The sequence below is a fragment of the Amaranthus tricolor genome, chromosome 7, assembly GCF_026212465.1.
Source record: "Amaranthus tricolor cultivar Red isolate AtriRed21 chromosome 7, ASM2621246v1, whole genome shotgun sequence".
NCBI classification, from domain to species: Eukaryota; Viridiplantae; Streptophyta; class Magnoliopsida; order Caryophyllales; family Amaranthaceae; genus Amaranthus; species Amaranthus tricolor.
In genome coordinates this window covers 10,545,939-10,573,709 of record NC_080053.1, presented here as the reverse complement: position 1 = coordinate 10,573,709, position 27,771 = coordinate 10,545,939, and the positions used below count along the sequence as shown (strand labels likewise).

General features: G+C 36.1%; 2 protein-coding genes and 1 non-coding gene across 10 annotated transcripts; 2 read left to right on the top strand and 1 right to left on the bottom strand.

The window, feature by feature from the left end:
* Positions 1 to 621: 621 nt before the first annotated feature.
* LOC130819601 (U5 spliceosomal RNA) lies at positions 622 to 737 on the bottom strand. The gene has a single exon (XR_009044640.1). It is a non-coding gene; the product is annotated as a U5 spliceosomal RNA (small nuclear RNA).
* A 5,193-nt stretch (positions 738 to 5,930) lies between these two features.
* LOC130817624 (uncharacterized) lies at positions 5,931 to 20,500 on the top strand. 8 transcript variants are annotated; one of them, XR_009043835.1, is made up of 4 exons: positions 5,931 to 6,000; positions 6,116 to 6,302; positions 17,299 to 18,861; positions 18,970 to 20,409. XR_009043835.1 is itself a non-coding variant. In XM_057683439.1 (4 exons), exons 2-4 carry the CDS (start codon positions 9,073 to 9,075, stop codon positions 9,936 to 9,938), a joined length of 684 nt encoding a protein of 227 aa, XP_057539422.1. In that variant the 5' UTR covers positions 6,032 to 6,302; positions 9,033 to 9,072; the 3' UTR covers positions 9,939 to 11,155. The 8 variants fall into 8 exon arrangements, 2 of the variants coding, with proteins under 2 accessions (XP_057539422.1, XP_057539423.1); XR_009043834.1 differs by lacking the exon at positions 5,931 to 6,000 and having other exon boundaries at positions 6,032 to 6,302; positions 18,970 to 19,050; positions 19,677 to 20,409; XM_057683439.1 differs by lacking the exons at positions 5,931 to 6,000; positions 17,299 to 18,861; positions 18,970 to 20,409 and adding exons at positions 9,033 to 9,129; positions 9,231 to 9,617; positions 9,699 to 11,155 and having other exon boundaries at positions 6,032 to 6,302.
* A 1,241-nt stretch (positions 20,501 to 21,741) lies between these two features.
* Positions 21,742 to 26,206, top strand: LOC130818041 (probable cyclic nucleotide-gated ion channel 14). The gene is made up of 7 exons (XM_057684067.1): positions 21,742 to 21,972; positions 22,076 to 22,664; positions 23,497 to 23,709; positions 23,804 to 24,105; positions 24,204 to 24,315; positions 24,547 to 24,783; positions 25,231 to 26,206. The coding sequence occupies exons 1-7, from the start codon at positions 21,944 to 21,946 to the stop codon at positions 25,978 to 25,980; spliced, it is 2,232 nt and encodes a 743-aa protein (XP_057540050.1). The 5' UTR covers positions 21,742 to 21,943; the 3' UTR covers positions 25,981 to 26,206.
* Positions 26,207 to 27,771: the final 1,565 nt, after the last annotated feature.

Genomic DNA, 27,771 nt, shown 5'->3' with positions numbered 1-27,771 from the left:
GTTCATTCGGTTGATCGGGTCGGTTTCGGATGGGTGTTATTCGGTTCGATTGCATTTCGGATCGGTTATTTTTCGGCTGTGTGTTACAACGGGTCACACTCGGGTCGAGTCGGTTAGTCACGGTTCGGTTAGAGATCGGTTATTCAAGCTATCGGGTTAGCATCAGTTCGGTGTCGGTTGAAGTTCGTGTCGAGTGTTAATCGGTCTCGGGTTGTCATCGATTACTAATTGGTTCGGTTTTTTAGGGTACAGATCGGGTTCGAGCTTTATTTTTCGAGTAGTTATCGGTTACGGATAACTATTGATCGGGTCAATATCGAAATAAGTTAATAGTCAGGTTTTTAATTGATGTATGCTCATTTACTTACAAAAAATAATTACCGATTGTTTTATCAGATATAGCAGATAGGGGTGTCAAACAGGTCGGGTTGGGTCATTTTCAGATTCGGATCATATATAAATGGGTCAATAAACCCTTAACCTGAACCTGACCCATTTAATTAATGCGTCAAAAATTGAAACCCTGACCTGATCTGTAGCAGATTGGATCAACCTGCTAATGACCAACCTACTTTTTTTTTAGGTCATTAAATTCATATATTTTAGGTCATTTGACCCATTTAACCTTAATTAAAGGCTTCCTCCAATAATAAACGTATGCCACTTAATGCAACGAGCACACGGTATTCTTTAGTAAAAGGCGAAACAATAGTTCGCTTTGTGCTCACGGCGTGGCTGCGTAAGTTGGTATGAGATCTGTGGAAGTGATTTAAAGGATTTTTCTTTTATTAGTATCTTTCATAGCCGATGTGGGACAACTTTCTTTGTTATTGAAAGTCATCTTCAGCTGACAAATCCCTTACCGATGAGGGACAACTTCCTTTCTTATTGAAAGTCATCTTCAGCTGACAAATCCCTCAATACATGGTAATTGGTATTATCTTAGTTTTACGAAGTATTTGGCAAATGTTGATCCGTCTTAAATTTAATAAATGGGTTAAACAGGTTTTTTCGGGTTTAAATATTCAACGAGAACCTAACCCATTTAATAAACAGATCAGGTCGGGTTGACCCATTTAATTAATTGGGTCAAAAATCTAAACCTAAACCCGCTAATTTCGAGTCGGTTTCAGATCAGGTTAGCAGGTCGGGTCAAATTTTACCAGCCCTAATAGGCAGATCAATTTATTTCAATTAGTTTGTATATATATATATATATATATATATATATATATATATATATATATATATATATATATATATATATATATATATATATACATATATATATATATATATATATATATATATATATATATATATATATACATATATATATATATATATATACATATATATATATATATATATATATATATATATATATATATATATATATATATATATATATATATATATATACATATATATATATATATACATATATATATATATATACATATATATATATATACATATATATATATATATATACATATATATATATATACATATATATATATATATACATATATATATATATATACATATATATATATATATATACATATATATATATATACATATATATATATATATATATATATACATATATATATATATATACATACATATATATATATATATATACATATATATATATATATATATACATATATATATATATATATACATATATATATATATATATACATATATATATATATATATATATATATATATATATATATATATATATATATATATATATATATACATATATATATATATATATACATATATATATATATATATACATATATATATATATATACATATATATATATATATACATATATATACATATATATATATATATACATATATATATATATATATATATACATATATATATATATATATATACATATATATATATATACATATATATATATATATATACATATATATACATATATATACATATATATATATATATATATATATATATATATATATATATACATATATATATATATATATATATACATATATATATATATATATATATATATATATATATATATATATATATATATGTATATATATATACATATATATATATATACATATATATATATATATATATATATATATATATATATATATATATATATATATATATACATATATATATATATACATATATATATATATATATACATATATATATATATATACATACATATATAAATATATATATATATATATATATATATATATATATATATATATATATATATATATATATATATACATACATATATATATATATATATATATATACATATATATATATATATATATATATATATATATATATATATATATATATATATATATATATATATATATATATACATATATATATATATATATACATATATATATATATATATATATATATATATATATATATATATACATACATATATATATATATATATATATATATATATATATATATATATATATATATATATATATATATATATATATGCAATCTCTTCTATATAGAACTTGTGTTCTTTCTTTTTCCGTATTATTAGAAAACTGAAATTGGACTTAATTTGCTAAAATTAGGTGAAAATTTGATTCGGATTTATAACAGTTCGATTTACAATCGGTTCGGATTTGTATCAGTTCGGGTTAAAAACAGTTCGATTAATAATCGATCGGGTTTGTATCAGTTCGGGTTAAAAACAGTTCGATCTTAATCGGTTTTAGTGAGGTTACATTCGGTTACGTGCATAATTCGGGTCGGATTTGACTCGGGTCGATCACTGTTCAGTTCGGGTAACATCGGTTAAGGTTTATATGTCGGTTATAAAATTCGGTTGCAGTTGGAGTTCGATTTTGCCCTTTTCGGTTATCAAACGGTTCGAGTGAAGTATCGGTTCGGGTAATTGCGGTTCGGTAAACTTAAAAAAACTTACATTTTTTCGGGTCGGATAATTTTCGATTCCGGGTCGGATTTTCGGGTCGGGTTTGTTTTGAACAGCTCTATACACGCCCTTTTTCATCCATCATATGTATACCTTTATATACAAAATTGTATTTTGAAATTTCAAAACTTTACCATTTGGAATAAAAATGTTTTTTTTTTTCCAAAACATAAATTATAACTTTTTCCACATAAAAAAATAGGGCAGTCTCGTTCTTTTTTTAACCCAGAGCAAAAGTTAAAAAGGGTCCCTAAAAAAATAAGGCGTACTAAAAAATATAATACTTGTTTTGGTTTGTAATGTTGATTCTTTGACTATTTTAACTCATATTACACAACAAAATATAAATTATACCTAAATTTAATTGAAGTTATATAAATCTTGTATTTGAAAAAATTATTTTTTAGACCTACAAAATTTAGAGCCTTGAACGATAATCTGCTTTGACCTTGTTAATCAACGGCCGTAAGAAAAATATACTTTTGTAAATCAAAATTTACAAAATGATAAATTAAAAAGTTTTTAGATGGGGTAGACATAGTTACGTGCAAAACATAATATACGTCATGTATAAAACATTTGTACTATATGGGGACGTCACCACAATGTATGAAAATGTATCTTTTAAACATCACTTAAAATCCAACAAAACTTTGCAATAAGAAAATCATTAAAATGTTTTTAATGTTTGATTTTAATTTATTTTAAATGAAGAAAGTATAAATCAAATAGTTATGTATTTTATTCAAAACCACTAGAATATAGTCCCTTCGTTCTTTTTTCTTTTTCTTGTTTAATATTTACATAGTTATTAAAATAAATTTTAAGCCTTAATATCTCTAAATATACTTAATAAAAAATTATGAAAAATACATAATAAGAAAGTATACATTGCGAGGAATCTAATGAGATCTCACGTGTTTATATTTTATCTTCTAAATATATCTTAAAAACCTTAATCACTTTTAAGGTGATATTTCAAATGGGAAGAACATTAGAGAATAAAAAGAGTAATTCATATCATAATAAACTTTATATGAAAAGAGATTTCATGAAAATAACTTTTCCTTAAATACTATGTAGTTTATCATTTAAATCGCTAATTAAATTAATAATATAAAATAATTCTCAAAAAAGGCCAAAATTACTAAGTCATTATAAGTTATTATTTTTAATGATTCCAAGGTCATTTCATAAGATTATATATGATTGTTTTAATTAATAAATAATTTATGATTATTTAATCACTAGTATTAATTAACAATATCTAAATGATGATTTAAACACATGAAATTATAAGACATCAAAGTTAAATTTATTTTATACTAAGTGGCACTCGGTTGATGATAAAATTTATATTTAGTGATAAAAATTGAAAATCTCTTTAAAATTATTCACGAAATTAGTTATTTAAACAATTTCCAAATAACACTATCATATTACGTGATTTTCAAGTCACATAATATAAGTGTGATTTTTTATTTTAAATAGTTGATATAGTCATTTTTTATATTTTCAAAATTTTATAAATTTATCTTAAGGTTTTACAAGTCATATTATTAGATTTTCGAGTCATTTAAATTAATATAAATGTGACTTTTTATTATAAATAATTGATATAGTCATTTTTACCGATAAACTGATAAAATTAATTAAAGTCAATAAACGTCTACAAAAAATTAATCTAAGAGTCCCAAAATTATTTCTTATTTTATAATTTCATAATTTTACAATTTACAATTTAATAATAAAAATTATGAAAAAATCCAAACTAATGTATTTTGGCTAAAATTTGTTGGAGACATAATTTTAAGTTCTTATTAATTAACTTTTTAATAAATAAGAACATCTTTAACACTTTTTATTTTTTATAATTAATTTAAATACTTAAATATCGAAAATAAATTCCAAATAATCAAATTAATGCAAGGAGAAATATATAATATTTATACTTCACATTTTATCACAGTAATATAATAAGAAAATATTTCAGAAGTATTTATCAAATCCTGAAATTTCATTAAATAACCAACAAAAATATTTGTAAAATCGATTTTATCCATTTTTACACTAAAATAATGCATAATATGAAGATGCAGGATGCCCACATATTTACACACATAATAAATCATCATAAAACATAAATACATCAGCATTAATATGTTGATAAATTTTCAAATTCAAAAAACATGTTTTAGGGATTTTTAGAAGTAGACTTTGTGTTCAGCCACGCTTATTCAATAAGTTCTAAAAATTTTATATTCTTGAGTTTTTCAAGCTAAGAAACAAAGAGTAATAATTGTAAGTAGATGCAAGAAAAATATCTCATTTTTCTTTGTTATCGCTTAAAATCTTAAGACATTTTAAGGAAATGATTTTTCTTGTTTTAGTAATAAAATATTCATTTGTAATAATCTTGATTTATAAAAAGATTTCTATGTAAAAGTTTTTAATTCAAACTTGTGATATAAAGGTTATAGCATAACTTTTAATACTCCCTCCTATTCATCTTAAGTGTCTCATTTACTTTATTCACTTTATTCAATGCACTTATTCAATCCTTAATATATTGAGTTATGTACAATTAAAAATTATAAAAAGTTGATATTAATAATCTTTACATCAAAACGAATCAAATAAAATCCCACATGACTATGTTTTAACTTATAGATTAATAATAAAATGCAATTTAAGAGTGATAGAAGAATAGTGTCTCAAAAGTAAATGAGACACTTAAGGTGAATAGGAGGGAGTATAAGTTGTGATATTTCAAGTTCGCTAAAAAGCTATTGAAATTTAGGTTATGCTTATGATAATATTGATTATTGAGTACATAATAGTGACGGATACAATGTAGGTGGTGGGGTTGCATATGTAAACCCATTAAAAAATATTAAGAAACATTTATCAAACCAATATTTTTTAGTAAGCCTCAAACCCATGACTTATTGGAAAGCATAGAGAATTCAATACCAGTAAACTACAACACTCACATGTGATAATTTATGATTTTAACCTTATTAATACGTATTACAATTAATTAATAAATTAAAGGAAGGAAATTTTTGGCTATTCAATATCCCTCTAATTTCTGATTCTTGCCTTGTCAGGTCTTTCACCTTCGACTTCAATCATCCTCTCTGTTTTCGTACTTTTAATTGCAGACTGCTTTGCCGCCTTGGTCCCTTGACCGCCGTCGCCCGTATGCCTGCTGAACGCCTGACTGGAAACCGTTGCTGCCGGCCTGCCGCTTCTGTCTGCTGACCGTGGTTGCCGCCTGCTGCTTTTTGGCTTTGGGTATAATTCTTTGAGAAAAACAATTTTATTTGTGTTTTGTAAAGTACATTTTATGACTATGTTTAATTTAGGTTCAATTTGTTGTATGATTTGTGTATGATTTGAGTAATGAGTATTGTTTCTGCCTCTAAAAAAGTCAACTTAATTTAGGAAAGAATTTGTCTTGAGATGGAATCGGCTGCCGAATAAGGAGCTGGCCGAATAGGGGACTCCTCTTTCTCAGAGGAGTCCAAATAACGAGCTGGTCGAATAGGGGACTCCTCCTTCTCTAAGAAGTCCGAATAACGAACAGGCCGAATAGGGGACTCCTCCTTCCCTGAGGAGTCCGAATAACGAACTGGCCGAATAGGGGACTCCTCCCTCTTTGAGGAGTTCGAGTCGGACGATGTGAGGGGCTAATAAGCCCCAAGTTTGAATATCACTTAGGCTAATGAGCCCCAATCTTGAAAAACACTTGGGTTAATGAGCCCTAAGTTCGAAACATAATGCGAACCCCATTGGAGTCCATCCAAGAAAGGGGCCTGCCGAATATAGCAAGGTGCCGAATAAGAGAGGACTCCCCCTTCCCTGGGGAGTCCGAGTTAGACGATGTGAGGGGCTAATAAGCCCCAAGTTTGAATAACACTTGGGCTGAAGGAGCCTTAAGCTTGAAAACACTTGTGCTAATGAGCCCCAAGTTCGAAACATAATACGGACCCCATTGGAGTCCTTTCAAGGAAGGGGCCAAATAAGGTGTGGCACCTTCCGAATATAGCAGGGTGCCGAATAAGAGGGGACTCCCCCTCCCTTTGGGAGTCCGAGTCGGACGATGTGAGGGACTAATAATCCCCGAGTTTGAATAACACTTGGGCTAAGGAGCCCCAAGCTTGAAAGCACTTGGGCTGATGAGCCCTAAGTTCGAAACATAATACGGACCCCGTTGGAGTCCATCCAAGGAAGGGGCCGAATAGGGTGAGGTACCTGCCGAATATAGCAGGGTGCCGAATAAGAGGGGACTCCCTTTCCCCTGGGGAGTCCGAGTCAGATGATGTAAGGGGCTAATAAGCCCCAAGTTTGAATAACACTTGGGCTTAGGAGCCCCAAACATGAAAACACTTGGGCTAATAAGCCCCAAGTTCGAAACATAATACGGACCCCGTTGGAGTCCATCCAAGGAAGGGGCCGAATAGGGTTAGGCACCTGGCAAATATAGCAGGGTGCCGAATAAGAGGGGACTCCCCCTCCCCTGGGGAGTCCGAGTCAAACGATGTGAGGGGCTAATAAGCCCCAAGTTTGAATAACACTTAGGCTAATGAGTCCCAATCTTGAAAAGCACTTGGGCTAATGAGCCCCAAGTTCGAAACATAATACGGACTCTGTTGGAGTTCATCCAAGGAAGGCTGAATAGGGCGATGACAACTTCAACATGGGAAACTGTGTCCACTTTTACTGTTTACCTTCTTTTCCCTATAAATAGGGGACTTGAGCTCATTTCCCTCATTTCCCTATCTTGATTTCGAGAGCATTTAAGATTTTCCAAGAATTTCCAATTTCCAAGCTTTCTTTCGTTCTAGAACTTCAGTCAGGTACGTTTCTTGTTTTTAGGCTTTGTATAAAAATAATGGTCGACTATTCTTTTGCGCGATTTAACTTTGACGATATTGATGTAGACACTAATTTTTTGGCGTATATAAATACGCCACTGAGGCTGATATAAATGAGTCATGTCTGGACTCTCCCGTATATTATCCGGAGACTTTGTACCCTTTTCCTTGGGAACCCACTATAGCTTTTACCCCCAGGCGTTATGAGATTGATCCTTGTAGTTTAGAGGGTATAACGGTCGTTTTCCCCTCCTACAGCGCGTATCCAAGAGCTGCTATCAGAATGGCGCCTACTTCAACAAGAGAGTCAGTAGATTTGGGTTAGAACCCCCACTACGATGGGCCAAAGTATTGTCCCGGCTCTGGTCCTTTAAACTATTTTATTCGGCCAACCTGGAGTACAACCTTGGATAAGGACTTGTCCTTTGTAAGGGAGCGCTGGGCTCCACCGAACGAGTACTCCCTAGTGAAGCCGGGGAAGAAAGACAGCATTAAACATGTGCCCGAAGGGTGCAACGGCGTTTACAAGGACGCCATGGAGACGGGTTTGAGGTTTCCTCTTCATCCATTTTCCATAGAGGTGCTCAACTCCTACAACATTGCGGTGTCTGAGTTGTATCCCAATGGTTGGGGCTGTATTATAGGTTTTATAATGATTTGCATAGCTATAGGGGTAGAGCCGACTCTAACGGCGTTTAGGTACATATTTAGACTTAGGAGATTTACAGCGGCTCAATTAAGGCCTAGGTTGGGTAACCTTCCAGCACATGCGGGGATTTTCAATCGTTAAGGGATTGAGAGATAGCATGAAGCGTTTCAGAAATGACTTCGTCTTTTTGTATAGAGCCGATCCATGGCCCGTCAAGACAAGTCATGATGAACGGCCTAACTTCCAATTCAACAACAATGTTCCCCAATGTAATTTAGAGGAATTTTTGATTATAGAGCATGCTACTAAGGAAGTAGAATTAGGTGGCTTTAAGCCGGTTTTGGTTTAGAGGAGCTATGTGGTGAACTTAGACACCTTCAGAATGAACTATTTTGGTCTGCAATGGGCCTTAGTCCGAAGTATCATCAGGGTGAGTTGAAGCCCCTACTGATTGTTCTTTTTGTACTGGTCTTGTGACCCGAATTATTTCTTTTGCAGTAATAGCGTTTGAGGAGCTACAGAAGAGTATCCAGAAATCATGAACTCCTTCAACTTTGCCCAGATGATGGCCGAATCTCGTAAGAGAAAGGCACAGGTAGACAAATCTCATCTTCCCCTCCTCCAAAGGTAATTAAGACTTCCCTTAGAGTCCAACTTGTTTGATCCTTTTGCATGCTAACATTATGCTATTACCAGGACGGGAAGAATAAGAAGTTGCCGGAGGAAACTTCTCAACCCACACCAAGTGGGTCAGTTCGGGAGAGAAGCGCCTCTCCTTCGACTCAGCCACCAAAGAGAAAGAAGGAACTCCCGCCAAAGGGAGACAAAGGCAAGGGGAAGGCCGTAGGTGGGTCGAAGGAGGCATCAACATCCTCGCTAGATGAATGGGAGTACGAAATAACCCGTTGGGATACTGGCGTGGTGTTCAGCTCTAACTCCGCCTTTTTCAATCTCTCATCCAAAGAGTTGAGGTTGAGGTGGAGGAGGGCGATGGGCCAGCTGGTGGGCGACAAGGACTTGGCTCAGCTCGCTTCTGCTCCTGCCAAAACAAGGGTCAATGAGCTGCTTGCCCTCCAAGCGGAGGTACTTAAAACTTGCTGTGATTTCAATTATTTGTCGGATCTCAAATGTCCGATTTCTTTCTAATTTCGAACTGTTTTGTAGATGAACATTCGTATGCAGTATGAAATCACTATTGCACTCGGGTCAGAGGTAATGGATGCCGATCTTCGAGCAGCTAAGAAGAGGGTCCATGAGCTGAATGGGAAGCTGATCGTGAAAAATGATCAGATCATGAACCTGACCCGGGAGAACAAAGGTCTCCAACACTCCCTCGAGGGCATGCGCGAAAAACGCCGATTTCTGAAAGAGGCCGTGCTTGTTCGCGAGAAACAAATATTTTAGAAGAAAATCGCCAAGGAGTGGATAGAGACCGAGGAGGGCAAGCAGTTTGTGGCCAGGCTGGGGGTCGACACTGTTAGTCAAGGCATGCGGGTGAAGGAACTGATGTTCAAGTATGCCCATGAAAAGTTGAAGGCAACTCCTAACTGGGAGTCCTTCAGCGCTGCAGATGCCGTATATGATAGGGCAACTCATCAGGCCACCAAAGAGCTTAAGGAGATTGAAGAGGCGGGGCCTGATGAGGAAGATGTCGTTGACAAAGAGGCATGGGAGAAGGTGCTTTCGGGGGAAGTCGAGGCCAGGTTTAGGGATGTCGATTTTGCTCACTACGACATCTCTATCCCTTCGAGGCCGAAAACCCCTTCATCCTCTCCCATTGTCGCCGTTCCCTTACTCCCTCGTACTTCAGAGACCCCAGCTTTGCCGGCAGCTTCGGGGGGTGAGGGGTCGGCCCCCGGCGAGGAGGAGCTGAACCCGCTGTTCAGCGTGGAAGAGCTTTTTGAAGAATGATTTTTCATTTTTATAAGTTAGTTTGGTGGACTATGGTCCTTGTACCCATATTCTATTACATTTTTCAGGCTTCGGCCTGTTTTGTAACGATTCCTGTTCTGCAACTCTCTTTTTTAATGCATGTTCTCGTTTATGTTCTATGCTTTGCCGACAATTGATTTGAAAATTTCATTGTCGCTTAAGATTGCCTTACACTTGATACCCTGACTTACTTGCCCCCTAAGCATCACTTTGAGGAGCAAATTACAAAATGTGGAGTGCCGACAATGAGGTATCCGACTTACAATGTCCTAATAGGAAAACAAAGAAATCTTCCGCTAAGAAATCTTAAAATGAAAAATGAAAAATAGAGTTTCTTGAACCAAACATAGAGTTTCTTCAAGTGGTCCGAATTCCATGACCTGGGTAAGGGTTTGCCATTGTCTTCTAGCTCGTATGTTCCCGGTCTAATTACCTTGGTGACCTTGAAAGGTCCGTCCCATGTCTTCCAAAGCTTTTCCTTTTCCACAATCTTTCATGTTGCTTGAAATTTTCTACGCATAAGATCACCGGCTTGAAACCCTTTTGGTTTTACTCTTCTGTTAAATTGCCTCGTCATTCTTTATTTTTGCGCGAGGGCCTTGAGGAAGGAGTTTCCTCTTGTTTCTGGCAGTAGGTCGAGGTTGATCGGCTTATCTTGATCGTTGTTATATTGATCGTAGTAAATTATTCGGGTAGAGGGGATGCCCACTTCGACCGGGAGGACGGCTTCAATGCTGAATACCAGAGAGAAAGGTATATGACCATTGGCTTCCTTGACTGTGGTCCGATTGGCCTACAGCATGTCGAGTAGCTCTTCTACCCAATTACTTTGTCTCCCTTCTAGCTTTTTCTTGATACCATTGAGTATTGACTTGTTTTCGGACTCCACCTGCCCATTCGTCTGGCGGCGGGCTATAGACGTGAACCTAATCTGTAAGTTAAAACGGTTGTAGTATTCTCTGGTCGCGGCTTTGTTAAATTGCCGGCCATTATCAGAAATTATGACTTGTGGGACGCCTTACCGAGTAATGATGTTCCTTCATATAATTCTGTTTGTTTGTAATGGTGCTAAGGGCCTCAGCTTCAACATACTTTGTGAAGTAGTCTATGGCAACTAGTATAAGTCTTCGTTGCCCGCTGGCTGGAGGGAAGGGACCTAGAAGGTCGATTCCCCACCGGTCGAAGGGGTGGACGGCCTGAATTGGAGAGAGATAGTTGGTGGGCTGGCGAGGCACTTCTCCATAGAATAGACACTTTTCACAAGTCTTAACCGACCTTTCGGCGTCGGCCTTGAGACTGGACCAATAGTACCCACTTCTCAAAGTCTTCCCAATTAGGGTCGGTATCCCTTGATGTGTGCCACATGCCCCTTCGTGTATCTTGCGCAAAATGTAGTTCCCTTCGGTCGGGGGTTTCGCACTTGAGGAGGGGGTGAGTGTAAGACTTCTTATACAGCGCCCCGTCATACCATTCAAACCATTTCGCCTTTTTCATGATGATCGGCCCTAGCTCAGGGTCCTCTGGTAGCTGTCTGTCTCTCAAAAACACTATGTAGGGATCCATCCAAGAGTCAGTCGGATTCACTCCTTCTATAAAGGCGTTAATGCTCGGGCTTGGTAGTACTTCCCAAACTATACTCCATGGCTCGTAATTTATGGCCGAACTTACCAATCTCGATAGGGCATCGGCTTGTGCATTCTCGGATCTAGGAATGTGAAGAATTACTACCGAGTCAAATTTTTCCATTGCTTCCCTTACCTTGGCGAGGTACATCTTCATGCTGTCATCCTTCGCTTCATAATCGCCATTCACATGCCCTGCGATAAGTTGCGAGTCCGTATGTGCAACAACCTTTTTTGGTCCGGATGCAAGGCATATTCCTAATCCCAACAGTACGGCTTCATACTCGGCTTCATTGTTGGTGGCCGAGAAGTTGAATCGCACTGCATGTTCTAGCCTAGCACCATTGGGAGAGATTATGAGTAATCCCGCTTCGGCACGGAGACGGGAGACGGGTAGAGGATCCGTCGACGTAGAGTTTCATGCTTCTTCCGAGGGAACTTCTTCCATTGATCCAGTCATCTTTGCAATGACATCCGCCAGAGCTTGTGCCTTGATGGCCGTTCTAGGTTCATATTCGATTCCATAATCGGCCAGTTGATTGGCCCAGTCTGCGACACGGGCCAATTGATTTTTTCTTTCCAGCAATTTTCTTATAGGCTGAGAGGTTCGCACAACAATGGGGTGTGACTGGAGTATGGCTTAAGCTTTCGACTGGCCATGACCAAAGCGAAGAGTGATTTTTCAATCGAACTATTGCGGGGCTCTGAGCCGCAAAAAGCGTGGCGGATATAGTAAACGGGCACTTGTTGTTTGTGTCTTTCCGCCACCAACACCGCACTCAATGTTTAGTCTGAAACAGATATTTATACATAGAAAGTTTCGCCCGGCAAGGGTGAAACGAGCTTGGGCATTTCGGCAAGGAATTTTTTCAGTTCAATGAAAGCTTTTTCGGCCTCTTCATCCCATTTGAAATTAGCTTGCTTTAAAACACAAAAGAATGTTGAACAGCGATCAACCGATTTTGATATAAAACGGCTCAAAGCTGCGATGCAACCGGTGAGGCGTTGCACCTCCTTGACAGTTCTTGGTGACTTCATTGCCAAGATTGCTTGTATCTTGTCCGGATTAGCCTCGATTCCTCTTTCATCAACGAGGAAGCCGAGGCATTTTCCATCAGTGACTCCAAAAACACATTTTTCAGGATTAAGGCGCATTCTGTTGGCGAGGAGGGTTTCAAACGTCTCACAAAGGTGTTCGACGTGGTCCTCGACCCCTTTGTTCTTGGCTATCATGTCATCAACGTACACCTCTATATTTCGACTTATTTGGTCCTTGAATATCTTATTAACCATCCGTTGGTAAGTTGCCCCCACATTTTTCAGGCCGAAAGACATCACCATGTAGCAATAAACCCCCGTGGGGGTGATAAAGGCGGTGTGCGGCCTGTCTTCCGTGGCTAGCAGGATTTAGTGATATTCGGCGTTGGCTTCCATGAAACTCAACAAATCGTGGCCGGCAGTAGAATCAACCAACTTATCTATCTTGGGTAGCGGATAGTCATCTTTTGGGCAGGCTTTGTTCAAATCTGTAAAGTCCACACACATCCTCCACTTTCCGGATGGCTTCTTCACAAGGACTACGTTAGCTAACCAGTCCGAGTACTTGAATTCTTTAATGAATCCGGCTTTCAACAGCCGATCAACTTCTTCTTTGGCGGCTCATGATCTCTCTGCACCTTGATGTCGTAGCTTCTGCTTAACCGGCTTGTAACCGGGTTTGATGTCGAGGTGATGTGAAGCTACCTCGGCTGGAATTCCAGACATTTCTTCGACAGTATAGGCAAACACCTCCCGAAATTACCGAATGACAGCTATTAGGTATTCCCTTAGGGATCCGACTAAATTCTTGCCAAAACGTATATTTTTAGCACCCCAAATTGCAACTTCTTCATATCCTTCTACTGGCTCAGTTTCAGTCGTTTTACGGGTGTCATCATCGGCCACGTGTAAAACCGACACTACCTGCTCCGCTTTTCTCTTCCGACTTTCATTCTCGCGTTCATTGCTCTGAATCCCCATTTTAAGCGAATTGACCTGACATTCTCTTGAGATCTTTTGATTCCCGTACAAAATTCCAACCTTGCCATCGTCCTTTTCATACTGGATGAGTATTTGGTGTGTTGATATGACGGCTTTAGCTTTGTTGATAAGGGGAAGACCCATGATAATGTTGTATGGAAATGGAATATCGACTATAGTGAAGCGAACCGGCAAGGTTCGGACATTTCCCTTATCTCCAAATCTGACTGGTAGAACTATAGTACCGGATGGGCAGACTCTGCTCCCTCTGAATCCGACTAGCGGCCGTTCTAGCTTCTCGAAGTGCTCGGGGCCGTATTTGAGCTGTTTCAAACAGTCCATAGTTATCAAGTCTACCGTGCTGTCGGTGTCTACCAGAACCCTCCTGATGTTCATGAGGCCCACCTTGATGGTAAGTACAATGGGGTCAGAATAAGGATACTGAATGGGCTGACTAACTTCTCCGAATGTCATCTTCGGTCCATCTACTGCTCGTTTTTCTTCGACAGTCATAGATTTCAGGGTATGAATGCTATCTTTGATTGAATGATTATTAGGGTAGTATTCTGAATATCCCCTTGATATCATATGAATTGTACCTTCAGTGGCCTCGGTCTGTTGATCATTTTCGTTTGATCTCCTTATATTTCTCTGGCGATTATCTTCTCGACGACCTCGAGGTCAGCTGTTGTCACGTTTTAGATATCTATTTAGCTTCCCTTCATCGGCTAATCTATCAAGGAATTTTTTCAATTCACGGCATTAAGACAAAGTGTGGTCGTATTCTTTATGGTACTCGCACCATAAATTCATATTTCTTCTATTCTGGGACGTTGAAACCTTAGGAGGGATCAACAATTGCTCTCTAAACGAATAGAACATATCCTTTTGGCTCCTGTTGAAAGGGGATTCCCCGTTATCCCTGGCTTCGTAAATAAGGTAAGCTTGTGCATGTGCCTGTCTCCTGCCTTCATCCCGGGGAGGTCCCATCGGTGAGCGGAACCTCTCTCTTCCGTAGCAGTCCGAATTAAGCCGATTAGGCGTCCGTTCTTGTGATCTCCCCGCCTTTTCCTTCTTCTTGTTGGGATCTAGGGGTGTGCAGATGTCAGACGCTCGAATAAATTTCTGAACTATCTCCATAGCTTCGGCGTAGGTAAAAGGTCGTGTTCCAGGAGCTTCCATTTCAGTTTTGGCGTTCGGACGTCATTGATCAAAGCTGGGACCGTGGTCGCATTGTTAGCTCCCAATATCGATAGGACTTCCTCGCGAAACCTCTGAATGTAGGAGGTGACGTACTCTCCCTCCCTTTGTATCACGGACATCAAGTGGAGGTTGGATTTTCTTTGCCTCTTGGCGGCAACAAATTGGTCGAGGAAGAGAGACTCCAAGGATGCGAAACTGTCTACACTTCCTGGTGGTAGGGCCGTGTACCAGTTAAGGGCTATCCCCGAAAGAGTAGTAGGGAAGAACTTGCATAGCATGGCCTCGCATGTCATACTAACTGCCATATGGGCACGATATGATGCGATGTGCTCAGCGAGATCATACGACCCGTCAAAAGGCTTGACTGCCGATACCTTAACTTTGTATAGGTTTGGAATGGATAGTATCCGGGCTGACAGCGACGTTTTGAAAATGACGGGGACAGAAAAGGGTTCCTCCCTTACGTGCTCTCCTTGCCGAAGGGGGCTGTGGTAAGATTCATTCAGTATTTCTTTTCTCACCCTCTTTGAGTTGAGGTAGGTCCTTGAGTCTTGCCTTTTCACCTTCCTCCTGTTGATAATATGGCGGGCATTGAATCTTGAATTTTTCAGGAGCTCGGTTAGGGTTCTGATCAGTTATCTTTGTAGGGATCCGGTTAGATCCGGTGCAGGAGAGTTCGTTGGACGACGACTCCCCAACGTCCTTTGGTAAGGAGACTTTTGGCTTTCTGCCACATCCTCAATCCAAAAGTCTTGATCCTGGCGAGGATTCTGTTGGTTGAAGGTTGGGACTTGTTCAGTTTGTCGACAGGCAGAATGCCGAATACTCTGTTGTTGGGGTTGCAGGATATTCGGCAGAGTTCGAACTGCTTGTTGTAATGATTCCTGAAAACGAGTGGTAATAGTTGCGGCAAAAGCGTCCAGATCCTGCCGAGTGACGAAGTTCGGCGGTGGGGCATTGTTCGGACTTGGCTCCTGATTATGAACTGAATTGACTGAATGGTGTTCTGACTGCCGCGTATTTGTTTGGGTGTTGCGCTTGGAATTCATGGCTTTTTTTCCGACTTAAATCGTAAGGTGTATTTATCGGATTCCCCAAAGATGGCGCCAAATGTTTCTGCCTCTAAAAAAGTCAACTTAATCTAGGAAGGAAATTGTCTTGAGATGGAACCGGCTGTCGAAAGGTCCGAATAACTTAGACCTGGTTCGGAAGGTGACCTGCAAAACGAACAGAGTTACTTGTCCGGGGGCAGGTTCTCGAAAAGCCCCTTCGACGCTCAAGTCAGTGATCGGTAATATGAAACAAGAAATGAATGCAAGTAGTTGAGATTTAGAGAGAAAACGACATACCATAAATGGTAATAAGCATGGATATTTATAGGGTAGTAAATGACCTTGGGCAACTGACCAGGGGAATTTTGGTAAATTTACCCTTCAGGGTGGGCCTTCTGGTAGCTTGACTGGTTAGCAGGGTTATTGGGCCTTTTGGCTTGGCGCATCGAATGAGAGTTGGTTGACCCAACAACAAGTATTATTTGTTGTAATTATTTGTATGATTCGTGTGTTTTTGTTGTAATTGTTTATGGAGAATTTCAATTTGCTTTAAATTGTGATAATTTAAATTTTATTTACTTTAAATTATGATTTATATAATTCAATTTAGAATTAGAATTAGTATTTGTGTTTGTTTATGATTTCAATGGTTGTTAATTTGTTATTCATGAATAAAATTAAAAAGCATCATTTTAAGTATAACTTTAAATCTTTAATTAACTTATTAAGTATCAAGTTTATTTTATAATTTTGTTGTATTGATTTTAGGATGATGTCATTAAAAGTTTCAGCAATTACAAATTTTTTTACAAAGAGAAAGCGTGAAGAATCTAAGAAAATTCATTCTCAAACCCCAAATTCATATCAAGAACCTATTTCAACTTCTACCACAATTCCCACGACAATTAAAAAACTAACATGTACACATATTTCTAGGTCATTGGAGACACTAAGTGAAAATGATACTCATTCTCTTGAATAGAGACAACCAAGAAGATTATTGAGGAACTTAATGGTAGTTTTTTTCTATTCTTGCTGATGAATCTGGTGATATTAGTGATGAAGAGCAGCTGAGTTTTGTTTTTAGATATGTTGATCAGAAAGGAATGGTGAAAGAACGATTACTTGGTTTGGTTCATGTAGGTAACACTACTTCTTTAACTCTTAAGGGTGCTGTTGAATCTTTGCTTATGAAACACTCTTTGACTTTGTCATTGGTTCGAGGGCAAGGTTATGATGGTGCAAGCAACATGCGAGGTGCAATTGATGGTCTAAGAACTTTAATTTTGATTGAATCTCCTTGTGCATATTACATTCATTGTTTTGCTCACCAACTTCAATTAACACTTGTTGCTGTTGCTACTAAGGACGATGATTGTGCTTGGCCTTTTGAAACACTTGGTAGTTTGTTGCATTTGGTGAGCGCTTCTTGTAAGCGTAAGGAACTTCTTCGAGATAAGCAAGCCCAACATATATTAGAAGCTTAAAATAATGGTGAATTTAAGTCTGGAACATGATTGAATCAAGAGTGTAGCTTAAGTATGCCTTCTACCGTTAGATGGAGTTCTTATTTCAAGACAATTTCGAGTGCGTTTCAATTATATCCTGCAATTTTTGATGTGCTTGATTCTATCGTAGAAGATACTAAGCATTGAAACGTTAAAAGTGGAGTCCTTTGCATTTGCACTTACGAGGTTTGATTTTATTTTTGTCACACAATTGTTATTGACGATTTTTGGGATAACAAATCAATTAAATTTATCATTACAAAGAAAGGAGCAAGATATTGTAAATGCCATGAGACTTATAGTCACTTGGAAAAGGTCACCTCATTTTGTAATTAGAATGATATTGTGTTCCTAAGATTGATGACATATATGTTTTTTCTGGACAATATAGACGTGGCCAAGTGCAACAAACTGACGACTAACACTTTCGAGTAGGAGTGTTTCTTAGCTTGATTGATCAAATTATGTTGGAATTAGATGATCGATTTGATGAGATAAGTAAGGAATTGCTTATCTGCATGTCATGCTTTCAACTGAAAAATCAAATTTGCTGCTTTTGATTCCAAGAGGTTGTTGCAACTTGCTCAATTTTATCCTATTGAATTTTTTAGTACTGATTTATTGTACTTTGAGTATCAACTTGAAAATTTCATTTATGATGTTCGAAGTGACTAAAGATTTTGGGGCATAAAGAATTTGAATGAGTTTTCTATAAAACTTGTTGAGTTGAAGAAGTATTGACACATGCGAAGGTGTATCTCCTTTTGAAATTGGTGTTGACTCTTTCAGTGGCGACAACATCAGTTAAAAGATCATATTATGCGATGACAGTTATCAAGAATAAACTCCATAATAGCATGGGTGATGGGTTTCTAAACGATAGTTTAGTCACTTATTTGGAGCGGGATTTATTTGAAAATATTCATAATAAAGATATTACTAGACAATTTAAATGTATGAAACCTCGTCGAAATGGCCCAATGCTGTAAAGGTAAATTATTAAGTTTGAATATGACTCTAAGTTTTTTGTGACCTATTTTTGCACTGTGTATATCTTTTACCTTACTTTTCATGATGATTTTCTTTTCCCTTATTGTAGATGAACACATTAACTAATGGACAAAGATTGAGCACTTGAGGGCTAGTTGATCAAGAAATGCTCAGTTTTTTATTATAACGGGTTAGTTGAGTTTTATCTTCGTTTTACTTTATTTATGTTATAGTCTTTTAAGTTATGCTTTACTTGTTAATGAGAATCAAAACGCTTTTATTAGGCTTATACAACCCCATATTTCAAATCTTAGGTTCGCCACTGGTAAATAAACTTGTATTCTTGAGTAACTTAGAGTAGTTTTTCAAGTAGTTTTTGCTAGGAAATTGAATGTACTTTTGTAAGAGATTTTGAAGATGAACTTGTATGACTTTTGCGAGTGTATGAAAATGAAAAATGAAGGTTGTTGCTGAAATATCTGATGGGAGAAGAGATTATTTTTTCTTCTTTTTTTTATAATTTGCATGGGTATAATGATAAAGAGTTTTTAGTGAAGAATAAAAGCATGCAACATGGGAAGAGCATTGTAAAGTAAGTGTTTGGTCGAGACGCAGTACAGCTTTGGTCGAAGCTTGATGAAATTAATGCAGAAGATTTTGTGCGGTTTTAATGAAATCGGCCGAAGCTCTCGATACTTGATCGAGACTTCATTACAGCAGCAGGCAGTAGATTTTGGGGGCTGCAATCTCGGTCAAAATTTGGACAATTCGGTCGAGATTTTGATTGGCAACTTACAGTTACTTTGTGGCCTGCAGATTCGGTCGAAATCGGGTTGCAATTCGATCAAGACTTCATTTGGAAATTTCAGAAGTTTAATTGCAGATGGGCTTTAATTCAATTCGACCGAAACACTCAAAATTCGGTCGAGAATGTAGAAGACACAAAACATTGACTTAAATACATGATGAAAAAGTCAAAGAAAAATTTGACAAAAAGGATAGAAAACAAAATTAGACGGAATGTCACGACGAGATGTCGCTAAGAGATATAGTCACTTTACGGTCATCCTCGGGCAAAGTATCAAAATGAGCATCATGAGCCAAAATTATATCAGTAAGAGACATATCAACCACGGGAAGGTCTAACAATGTGATCACAAGGAACATGGACGGGAGGCTCAATAGCATTACACACATTATTACAAACAGTGCAAAAAAATGGGAAAATTCAGACTAAAAGTTTCCGACTAAACGAAGCAATTGAAAATTTCCGAATGATTTTCCTACCATAGGTGTTAGTCGGAAATTAGTTTTTGGTCGGAATTTTAAATTAAAAAAAAATTACCATTAATTATTTTCTGACTAATTTTCGACTCAATTTTAGTCGGAAACCAAAATTTCATTTTCACTCTAATTACTTGACATTATTGTTGCAGTTTTGTTAATTGCAAATTGTTAGTTAAAGTTGACCAAAATGTAATTATTAATACTTTATTAAAATTGTAAAATCGTGAAATCGGAAGCAGCTCTCAAAATTGAATCGTAAAATCGTATTGTAAAATCATCCGATTCTACCAAATACGACTAATACTTTATTAATATTATTCTAATAGACTAATACTATGATAATAATGAACTAATATACAAGTAATTGTATACTAATACATATTAATACTATACTAATATAACTAATAATACATTGATATCAGTAATAATATACAAATACAACTAACAATATGCTAATACTATCACTACAAAAAAAATACAACTTTCCGACAGAAAATTCCAACTACCCTCAAACAGTCGGTATTTTCCGACCAAAATTCCGACTAAAAAAATACAGTTAGAATTTCCGACTAAATTTCTACTAACAGAAAATTGGTAGAAAATACCGACTATAATATCAGTCGGAATTATTAATCTTTTTAAAAAAAAAAAAAGATTACAATTGATGAAAAAATCTTTGATCATATAATGTAATTAAAAATATCAACATGTTGTTCGAAGATTTCTCTTATGTAGAATCATCCAAGCTGGACGTTTTCTTTGGTTTATTCATATCCATTGACATATATTGATTTAGTAATATTAAATTAACTCATTAATTATTATTATTAATAATTCTAAAAACCAAAGTATATGAAGTATTAAATTATTAATTAATTAATTATATAATACTATGTATATATCGTTATTGGTATTCACGTCCTTTACCGGTTCCCCACCTCTCTTCAATAATTATACATAACTAACCATGAACAACTAACAACCATTTAGCTGTTTTTTTTTATCTGTTTTTTTTTCTTTATTTTAATTTATAATGTTTCTTGACCAACTTGCCAGCTCTCTCTTAGGTGCTTATAGTCATACAATTCCTATCTTAATAAATTATACTCCCTCTACAATCTACATTATTTTACGTGTTTAATTTTTTCTACCTCTATTCATCGTATTTTTAATTTATATTTTATTCTTTATTTATAAATTAATATAGTTAACTAAAATATTATTTATTTCGCCTTGAATATTATTAATATTAATTTTTCATAATTTATAGTTATGCAAAAATTTAATCTTTAAAGATTAAAGTGTGCAAAATCAATTAAATGAGACACAAATGTAGAGAGTAATTATTAGGGATGTTTGGCAAAATAGCTTATTTTGATAAAATAGAGTATTAGATGGTCGAACTAGTCTATGCTAATGTTCGATAAATTAGCCGGTTGAAACAACTTATTGTTATGAATAAGCTCTTGTTCATAGCAACGGGTTTAAAATCAATTATTCAAACCGGTAAATAAAATCGGTAAGTCAAATGAGCACCATAATCAGCTATCAACTCTTTTTTGTTTTGTTGATAAAAAGTCAACTGATATGCAAAATCCCAAATCCAAAACAAAAACTACTTTCTTCACCCATTTGGTTTTTCTCATATTTTCCCCAAACCAAATGAGAGAGGTTTTGTCTTCTGTTACATTCTTCTAAAACAGACATTTCAATAACTTTGTTGTTATGTTCGTTACCTTAAGTTGTAACTGTAACTGTAACTCCTCTGTTTGTTTGTGCATCATAATCAAACAAGCATGGAATCCAAAAAACATAAGCAAGTCAGGTAATTTAAACTTCATTTTACAACATTTTTCTGTTAATTCCTACAAAATCTAACAAGAAATGTATATATAAACTGATCTAAATATTTACTTTATGATATGCAGTTTTTATGAGAATGGAAACCAACCATTTTCATCATGGGGAAGAAATGAGTCTTTCGCATCTGAAAAATCATCAAATTCAGTCTCTCCTGCATATAAACAAACAACCCCTTTACTAAGCAATCAAATCGGTATTGGGTTTGGAAGCATAAATAGAATTCATAGACTAGGAGAAGCTTTCAAGCTACCAAGCTTAAGAGTATTCTCAAGAAATGATGGAAAATGGTGGAAAAGGACACTTGATCCATCAAGTGAGGTGGTGTTGTTGTGGAATCGTATATTCTTAGTGGCTTGTTTGGTTGCACTTTTTGTTGATCCTTTGTTTTTTTATCTTCCACAAGTAGATACCATTCATAATTCCTTCTGTATGTCAAGGAATGTGCCATTGGGTGCTGTTGTTACCTTTTTTCGTACACTGGCCGATGCTTTCTATTTCTTACATGTACTTGTTAGGTTCCGAACTGCTTTTGTAGCTCCTAGTTCTCGTGTCTTTGGAAGAGGTGAACTTGTCATGGATAGGAAGGAGATTGCTAGGAGGTATATTAGATCCGGTTTCTTCATCGATCTCATTGCTGCATTGCCTCTTCCGCAGGTATGCTTTATATGTCAAGAAACCAACTCAACCAAAAGCTTAAGGCTTAAGCTAATGGTTGGTTGAGGCCCCAGGATATGTTTTATACTAATATAATGCCTCCTCACACGAGAGCCCTTTGGGCTAGAAGTGTGGATGCAACACATGTCTTCCTCATACCTGGTGTTAAATATTCCACTTTTAGTTAGGGGTGGGGTTGAGATTCAAACCCGTGACTTTTTGTCACTACGGCACTGATACCATCTCAAGAAATCAACTTATTAGGATTATGGGTGACTTATGCTCACCAAGTAATTAGGACGATGATTAAGAGTCTTAATCAATTTAGTTAGTAAAGATTAGAAGAGGACATTGTCTAACATGTTTGTGATTGGGTAGTATGGGAATCATAGTACATGGTACTTTTGATGGTGTCAATCTTGACATGTGAAGGCTAGGAGTGCATTAATTCAATCCTAAGTGCAAGAGTAAGAAGCTTTGGAAACCGTAGCATACACGAAAAAGGAAAGGAGTGCAGCAGGAGCTGCTGCCCATGTTGCTCGAGTAGCTGCTCGACCGAGCCATAGGTCGAGCGAGGTTCACGGTTGGTTCTGCCACACTATTCGACAGCTACTGCATGCTGTCTTGCCCTTTCATTAGTTGCTGCCCCTTTTAACAATTGATGCCTTATTCTTTGCTATATATATGTTTGGTGTTAGAGCTTTATATAGCAAATGTAAAGGGAAAAAGTGAGTAGTAATTGATTAATTGCTCATCAAGGTGTGAGATGTTCTGATATCCCAATTAGCAGATGTTTTTATGCATTGACATGATGTTGAATTTTTCCCTGCAGATTGTTATATGGTTCATCATTCCAGCAATTAAGCTCTCTAAATCAAGAAGCACTTATAATGCACTTCAATTGATTGTTTTCATCCAATATATTCCGCGATTGTATCTGATTTTCCCCCTGAGTTCCGAGATTATTAAAGCTGCTGGTGTTGTCACTAAAACAGCTTGGGCAGGAGCTGCTTATAATCTTCTCTTGTACATGTTAGCTAGTCATGTAAGAAATTATTTATAGTTTCATATCCCGATTGATTGAAATATTAAAATGGAGAGCGTTTTGGAAATGATTGTGCTTGTTTCGGATTTTGTAGATCTTAGGGGCAGCTTGGTATCTACTGTCTGTAGAACGTTACTCATCGTGTTGGAAATCAGCCTGTAGACACGAAAAGTCTCCCATTGAATGCCGTCTCAAATACTTAGATTGCAGTACGAAAGATGATCCTGAACGTATCATATGGGCTAATAGCACGCGGGTGTTTTCTATATGCGATCCTAATGCAAATAGTACTTTCGACTATGGGATTTTTCAAAACGCAATGCTAAAAGATGTCGTCTCCGATAATTTCATGGATAAATACTTCTACTGTTTATGGTGGGGACTTCAGCAGCTCAGGTATGTTTACTTGTCTACTTGCTTTGGTGGGTGTATCAATGCCCTTTTATATGTGACGTGTACGAACAATAATTTTGTATATAACATGAACGTTGCAGTTCGTATGGTCAGAATTTGGAAACGAGCACATTCGTTTGGGAAAGCGCATTTTGCATTCTTATCTCCATAGTCGGTCTTGTTCTGTTTTCTCTCTTGATTGGTAATATGCAGGTATGAGACTTGTTTGATAAAAATGTCACAGAACTAACATTACTATAAAAAGGGTGTTTAATTTCTGATTGCTTACTAGTTTTAGATGGTGTTACTGATGTTCAAGTGTGTTCTTAAGTTCTCCACCTTTTTAATCTTCGTCTAGCTATGTAGTGATTTAGGAAACAGTCTAAAATATGTCTTTTGAGGGTTCCTTTACTTATGTTGTGCAATTTGCGAATTGATTTGAAGACCTACCTGCAATCGATCACATCGAGGCTCGAGGAATGGAGGCTTAGGAGACGCGACACTGAGGAGTGGATGAAGCATCGTCAGCTTCCTCAACACCTGCGAGAAAGAGTAAGACGGTTTGTTCAATACAAATGGCTGGCAACTCGAGGAGTCAATGAAGAGGCTATTCTTAGTAGCTTGCCAATTGACCTACGCCGTGAAATACAACGACATTTGTGCTTGGATCTTGTTCGTCGAGTAAGTTCTTTCGATCTCTTACTTCACTAGTCTATATTCAACATGTTTTCTTTAGACACTCAAATAAACATGTCTCGACTTGGGCGGACTAAGAAGTCATTCTTAAAAGAAAAGATTTTCGTAGAATGTGGAAATAAGGTTATTAGAATCGGGATTCTACCTAGGAATTTAAAGGGGTAGGATCGAAATCGATAGAATCGGATCGTAGGTTTGTGTGATACTACAAATATGCATTAATGTGCTTTAAGTTAATGCTTATCAATTACATTTGTTCTTTTTAAAAGTTTTAAGGTACTGTAAGTAAAAACATATTTGACTTTATTTGTTAAGTTTTGAAAAATAATATTTCTAATAATGATTTTTAACTGCAAATCAAGAAAACTTGAATTTTATTGTGGTATAGATCTCGTATCTTACATGCTAAAATTGCACTTCCCTCGTATGTAGGTTCCATTTTTCGCTCAAATGGATGATCAACTACTTGATGCGATTTGTGAACGGTTGAGATCTTCTCTAAACACTGCAGGCACTTTTATAGTTCGTGAGGGTGATCCTGTGACCGAAATGCTCTTCATTATACGAGGGAAACTAGACAGCTCAACGACAAATGGAGGACGGTCTGGCTTTTTCAACTCGATCACACTTAGACCAGGGGACTTCTGCGGCGAAGAACTTCTCGCGTGGGCCCTACTCTCTAGCTCGGCAAATTTCCCATCTTCCACACGAACAGTCAAAGCAATAGAAGAAGTGGAAGCATTTTCACTACAAGCGGAAGACCTCAGGTTCGTTGCAAATCAGTTTAGACGTCTACATAGCAAAAAACTACAACACACATTCCGTTATTATTCCCACCACTGGAGGACATGGGGTGCCTGCTTTATTCAAGCTGCGTGGAGACGGTTTAAGAAGAGAAAAATGGCACAAAGCTTGAGCTCGAGAGAGTCATTTTCTAATTTGTTTATCGAGTCAAGTTTATTTACACAGCATGAAAATGTCGAGTATCAAAATCTGGAACACGTTCCTGATGATAATGATGAGGAAGCGGCAGCTTCCTCCCAGGCTATCCAACAGCTCGGAGTGACAATTTTGGCTAAAAGATTTGCAGGCAATGCGCGAAAGGGGGCACAAAGGACTAGGGATATTGAATTGCCTAAGATGATGAAGCCTCAAGATCCTGACTTCTTTGCTGAGCCTTAAATAGCAGTAATTAATTTTCTTTTTACTGTGGAAAATGTGTCGATCATGAAATTTACTTTTGCCCCTTCTATTTTTGGGTGATATAATTGTACATTTGTATTGGGTTGTGCAGATAGTAAACCAAATGTGATTTTGATAGAACTGTAAGAAACTAATATTAATTGAATGTATCAAAATGCTTTTTATACACAGAAAGGATACTAAGCTAACCATATACAAGTTATCAAGCAATAACAATCTCAACAACACAAAAAGTATATGGGTACCATTCATCAACCAATAAAAGATTTTTTTTCATATATATATATATATATATATATATATATATATATATATATATATATATATATATATATATATATATATATATATATATATATATTTCATACAAGATTGCAACTCATATACGAATGTGTTTGATCTCACCATTAAACATGTAGATAGCTCTAAAACTCTATGGTTTAAGTTTAACTTTACAAAACTTCTCATCTTGAGCTCTCCAACTTTTTACACTCTATATGGCTTTGATAGGCATTCTAATAGTCTTCAACAATGAGAAATCATTTCTCGCAAGTCGTGAAGTTAGAATGCGTGCTTGGCGCAAAAGCTTAAGGTTCAGACACATCATACATGTTTCTCTTTCGAACAAAGGATTTCTTGTTCGAGACGCCATTTCTTGGACCATTTTGCCTTGCTCGGTTCATCCCGATTGCCTGGGCATCTAGTTGCTTGCTCAAGCAAAACATGTAGTCATCGAAGAACACTGCTTCTAGTGCTTATGCCTCTAATTGCTTGCACATCTATTTGGGTTGCTCGGACGAGCTCAACACTTGCTTAGCTGAACTCATTTATCTTGAAAGATTTGGGTCTTAAGTTACCATCTCTCCCACGAAACCTATTTTTTTCTCTCCTCAAATGTCATCGTTCTTGGTGAACTACTCCTTACATTATCACTTTTGTGATATAACTTCTTCGCAAAACAAAGAAGTTGGTCCTATTCTCAGGTTCAACCCTGAGGGTAGGCAACATGGTCGGCTGCCTAGGGCCCCTGATTCTGAGGGCCCCAAATTTTTTCTAAAAAGTAAATTAATAAATGTAAAAAAGGAAGGCAAATGAGCGACTAATAGTACTAGTGAGGAAAAAGAGTGAAAATCGGTCAATCATACATTCTACTAATTGTACTGTATAATAACAAATATAAAGTTTGATTGTGAGCATGCCATTATTATTTTCGGAAAAACTCATACATTATGTATGCAATAAATCACAATTATTCCAATTAGATTGTTTTATATAAATGCACAGTTTTAAAATTTATAATGAGATTTTACTGATTTGCATTTTTACACTTACCTTATTTTCAAATTTATATTTTCGGATAAACTCATACATTTATGGATACAATAAATCACAATTATTCCAATTACACTGTTGTATATCAATGGACTGTTTAAAAAATTATAATGGGAAATATATAATGTACTGTGTAGAATATTATATATTGTCTGATAAAATTCTGGAATTATACCGCGTAGAAAATTATACTACAGAATAAATCACAATTATTCCAGTGTAATTAGAATTACAATATTTAGAAAATTATGTTGTACAATTACACTATGTATAAAAGTACAACAATTTAGGAAATTAATTAATCATTAAAATCAGTCATTTACATTGTTAGACTACCATAATTGCAATTTTGAATTTTAGAAAAAAATTTAAAGTATAATGAACTAGATGAAAATTATAGAAACAAATAAATTAATGCAAAAAATCAGCGAACTAGAA